Source organism: Brugia malayi (genome assembly GCF_000002995.4).
Source record: "Brugia malayi strain FR3 genome assembly, contig: Bm_v4_Chr4_scaffold_001, whole genome shotgun sequence".
NCBI lineage: Eukaryota > Metazoa > Nematoda > Chromadorea > Rhabditida > Onchocercidae > Brugia > Brugia malayi.
In genome coordinates this window covers 7,871,883-7,876,857 of record NW_025062478.1, presented here as the reverse complement: position 1 = coordinate 7,876,857, position 4,975 = coordinate 7,871,883, and the positions used below count along the sequence as shown (strand labels likewise).

At 32.2% G+C, this 4,975-nt stretch overlaps 1 protein-coding gene across 1 annotated transcript; it reads left to right on the top strand.

Moving 5' to 3' along the window:
• Positions 1 to 1,833: 1,833 nt before the first annotated feature.
• On the top strand, positions 1,834 to 4,376 carry Bma-tsfm-1 (Uncharacterized protein; the record flags this gene model as incomplete). The annotated part of the gene is made up of 8 exons (XM_001901602.2): positions 1,834 to 1,935; positions 2,157 to 2,302; positions 2,388 to 2,511; positions 2,719 to 2,800; positions 3,122 to 3,277; positions 3,348 to 3,471; positions 3,707 to 3,803; positions 4,212 to 4,376. 8 exons carry the CDS (start codon positions 1,834 to 1,836, stop codon positions 4,374 to 4,376), a joined length of 996 nt encoding a protein of 331 aa, XP_001901637.1.
• Positions 4,377 to 4,975: the final 599 nt, after the last annotated feature.

The window sequence follows — 4,975 nt, the reverse complement described above, 5'->3', positions numbered from 1 at the left end:
TATGACCCGGATAATATTGTTCCATTGTGGCAGAAAATATATACATTTTGGAAAACGCGGGAGAGCTATCTTTAAGAAAAAAATAACCGAACTTCTGCCTTAGAAATCATATCAGTCTAGAATTTTTGTCTTTTCATGACGACAAAGGTAGTTATGATGTTGCTGATTATTTTGTCACAAATCTCGTCAAACATTCCATTAATTTTTAGTTAGGTTTAATTAGATTGTAATGATTTAGATTTCATTTGTTTTTGCTCAAGGATTGCGTTTTGCAATTGTTTTAGGATTGTCGTTTTAATATAAAAATGGTAACTGTTCAATAAGCTTTAAAAAAGTCCATGCGAAATTAGATAACTGAACTTAAAAATTGTTCTTAAATTCACTAACTCCGAAATTCATAAGCAGCATGGAGAAAGCAGCTTTAAAACTGTAAATTAAAATCATTCACTTTGAAGAATTATATTAATAAGATAATTTATAGCAAAATTTCGCTCCTGAAGTTGTAATATTTTTATGATATTTAAAACGAGAATTCTTGTCATTTTTCTTTTGTTTCAAAAAATTTTTGGTCCATTATATTTTCTGTATATTTTGGCAGCAATTACTGTATTAACTTTGTGGACATTTTATTCAAGAAAAAGAACACTCTAAATGTATTGTTGCATATTGTTTTTCAATTAACTTTAAATGTATTGTTGCATATTTACTTTAAAATAATAGAGGAAATCTCAACTGCTGATACAGTGACATTAGGTTATGACAGTAACAACGGTCAACATCTGAATCATGAAATTTGATTGTTTTTTTAAATTTATTATGTGTAAGCGAATGGCTAAGCCAAGCTAAGACTTCATATCACTGAACTCTATGCTAAAGTTTGCTGGTTGTTGAGTTGTTCCACTTGCTAGATTTTCAAATACAACGAATTTTTGTCTAAAAAAAATGGAATTTTAGCGTGAATGTAGTAACAGGATTTTGTCATATATCTGGCATTTCATAAGTCTTTTATCTTCATCATGTATTTTGATGGATGCAGGAAAGAATCTCATTATTCCATTGTGTACTACTTTTTTCTTTGAAAATGTCTCTTCATTGTACTCATGTTGTTCATATTTTAGCTTTAGAAGAGAGGAAGGAATTGTTTGGTAAATAAGGAATAAAATTATTTCTTGAATGAGTGTTGTGTTCTGTTGTAGAATCTATTCATATGTTTGGACATTGCGAGTTACTAAATTTTAGAACTGGAAATATTTCTATTTATAAATGTAGGACAGAGGCAAATTGATTCGTGCAAAATATGAAGTGCTTGGGTGAAGATTATAGGATATCGTTAATTTTATTGTTCACATTGAATTCAGCATAAGGGAAGAGCATGGTACTGATTTGGGGAATGTTAGAATAGGTAAGAAAGTTATCTTTGGGACAGTACGGATTTATTAAGTTGTGATTGTCCCGAAAGAATAGAAGATAATTTAAAAATATTCAAGGGAATCCTAGTTCTCAAGCAACTGTCTACAGTAAATACCTTCAATAAAGACATCAGCATGCTCACGTCTAAAGCAGTCAGTCAAACCTGACATTTGAACGTAAGTTGTCACATGTCCCTTCATAAAAGCACATCGCCAACAACAAAGAGGGACCGACCATAGTCTGCATGTCACTGGGTGGTTTGTCGTGTAAAATACTCGAAGCGAAACGAAAACATCTCGTTTCATACACAAATTTTGAGCTCATGTGTAAACGAAATGCTGATATAGCGAACAGGATGAGTTGGTCCACTAGGAAATGGCCTAGAATATGTTATGGCTTCATTTTTCATTTTGAAGGGATTTGATGATTGTGTCACGACAAGTAATTCGATCAGTGGTAAGAAAAAGTTTTAATCGATTGTGTTCGGCTAACGTTGTTGCACTGCCCTCCGGTTCTACCAAAGAGGTAATATTGTAGTATTTTATGCTACTCCAAAATATTAAAATGCTTAGCATCGTCCAGCGCAACATCAGTTTCATTAAAATCCCAGACTATGCTTAAGCCAAATTCAAAATTATCCACAGATTCGCAGTGCTTCCCGAAGATCACGATCGAGTTATTCCTTATAATTTCTCGATCCATTTTTCCAGTGCCTATGAATGATTGTTTATATGTGTTTCTTTCAGGCATTAAAAGAATTACGAAGAAAAACTGGATACAGCTATGTAAATTGCCGCAAAGCACTGAATGAATTTGGACCAGATAATCTGGATGAGGCTATCAAATGGTTGAAAAAAAGGGCTATAGAAGAGGGCTGGGAGAAAGCTGCAAAGTAATTTTTAGTGATCTTGTATATGTGTGTGTGTTTCGAGTAGTTTTTGTAGTTTGATACGTCAGAAATTTGTGTTCTTTTCCAGACTTGGTGATAGACCAACAAGACAAGGTATTGTATCAGTGATGACAAAGGGCAATAAAGCAGCTATCGTTGAATTGAACTGTGAGACGGATTTCGTCTCTAGAAATGAGGATTTTAAACGATTGGTAGAATCTAATATTTTATACAATTTTGTAGTGAATCACTTTACTAAAAATCCTTATGGAAATTTAAAGATCGGTATTGCAAGCCAGTTTTTTTTCATAGCGAAGTTTCTCATTTTGAAATCACCACTTTTACTGTTGTTGCTTTTATGTTTACGGGATTATTGATATGTTTATGGTTTTCAGCTATTTTTAAGAAACAATTTTTAGGTTGAAGATGTGACTAAAGCGGTTTTGCATGCTGCTGACCGGGATGGAACGAGTACTCATGGTTTTGAGTTATTGAATTCAAGTTAATAACAGTTCTTAGTCACGAATATTTAGTATTATCTTTTCTTTTGTTTAAAGAGTTATGTGCGATTGTTGTGTTCTTTCGATTGATAACTCATGAGAATATTGTTTACTTGTAGTTGATCCGTTAGCTATTACTCTAAATTTTGCTGTGTTTCTGTTGTATTTATTTAAAACTTTGCGTTACATTTTGCTAGATTTGGAAATTTAAGCTAAACTTTCGTAGGATTTTCTGTTCATGCTTTTTGAGTACTTATTAAATGCTTTCATTCTTTATAGAATCATAATTTTACTGCTGATTTTCTTACAAAACTTATTGCAGATATTAATTCTCTTAAAACATCAGAAAATGGTATGCTAGTGAAAGATTTGATTACTGAAGCAATCGGTAGACTTGGTGAGAATATAACCCTTTCAAGAGCGCAGCTAATATTGGCACCACCTAATGTTCAACTTTTTGGCTATGCACATCCCAAAGGTTTGATCTTTTTTTCTGACTTCATTAAAACATCACGAACATATTGATTAGTAAACAGTTTTTTATTAAGAAGGTACCGACAGAGTGTACATGGGAAGATATGTATCGGTTGTTGGTCTGAAAGGATCGAACAAAACTGATTTCCCAACAGAAAAGCTGGGATTTCAATTATGTCAACACGTTGTAGGGATGAGGTAAATCATTTTATTACCATCACGATTGAAATTACACTGTATCATGTCCATAAAATTGTTGTATGAATACGAACACTAATGCTGATTTCGAGTTTGAACGTTGGAATCTGAACTCTAGCTTAATTTAAATATAGTAGGTTTTTGCTTCTCTTTACTATCATGCTTTTCAGGACCAAGTTGCCCGGTTACTAATATTATTCTTGTAGGAAATTTTATGATTGCAAATATATTCCAGATCTTTAACACTGGGTACACCGTTGCCTGTAAAGAAAACATCTGTAAAAGATGAGGTATCTCAGGATGACGAAATCAACGCATTTTATAACGGAGAGGTTGGTTGGTGATGAGGATCTGACTTTGTAACTTAAGAAAAACTGAGGAATGATGGGGAATTAATTGAATGAGTTTTAAAATTTTTGCTCGTATGTTTTGGATTTCAAAACAGCTAATTTAATTAAAAAACGTTTTTATAGTTCCATTTATTTGTTGTTACTGAATTTAGGCGGCTGCACTGTTGAGACAGCATGAAATTTACATATTTATATTTTTTAAATAAAAAGTACTCAAAGCATAAATCTAAATATGAAGCAGTACCGATGACTGAAATTTATGGTAATAGCAAAAAAGTGAACAAAATAACAAAAATCATGTACAAGGAGAACTATTTTAATAATTTAATGAAGTGGTTTTTGTCGATGTTTTATAGTTGCAAATTTATTGTGATTTTTTTTTCATCCCAGGTTACGCATATCGATGAAAATGAAACTCAGCTATTAAGGCAGTCGTTCATGTTGAATCCTTCACAAACAGTTCATGAATACGTTACTGGCCATGGAGCGAGTATTGTTGATTTTTATCGCACTGAATTAAGTAGTAATGTGAGCGAAGAGTCTTTTCAAAGCTAATCTTTCTATTTTTTGATTGCAGTCCAAAAAATTATCGTATATCCACAAAATTCTTTCGTCTCAAGCAGTTTCAGCTTCATAATTTAAGATGTACTGTTTTAAATTTTATTAATCAACCGAACGCTTCAGTCATAGAATAAATGACGTGTCTTTTGGAATAAAAACGTTTGTTGCATATGTCATATACTAGTATTTTGCATGCTGCATTGATTACATATTCTTTTGTTTCCCGCAATGCAACAATAAAAATTTTTTGAAAATATACGTTCTTTTTGCAGCTGCACTGCAATATCTTTTTATTGCAACTTATTCAAGCTCTGTAGCGATTTGTTTGTATCATCAAGAAAATATGTGGAAACTTTGTTTTATTTGAGAAAAAAAAAACGTGTGGAATTTGTTTGTACATTGTGCTTATCATACATACATGAAGGAAAAGAATTTATGGCACGGAGAAGTGCGCAGTTAGTAAAAAAGTCGGTTGTGGACACTAAAATCAGGCTATTTTTTACCGTTAACTGGTTCCTAAATTTAATTTTCTCGAGACACTCATGATGGAAAACAAAATTGATATAAAAAAAAAAATCTTTATAAACATGCTG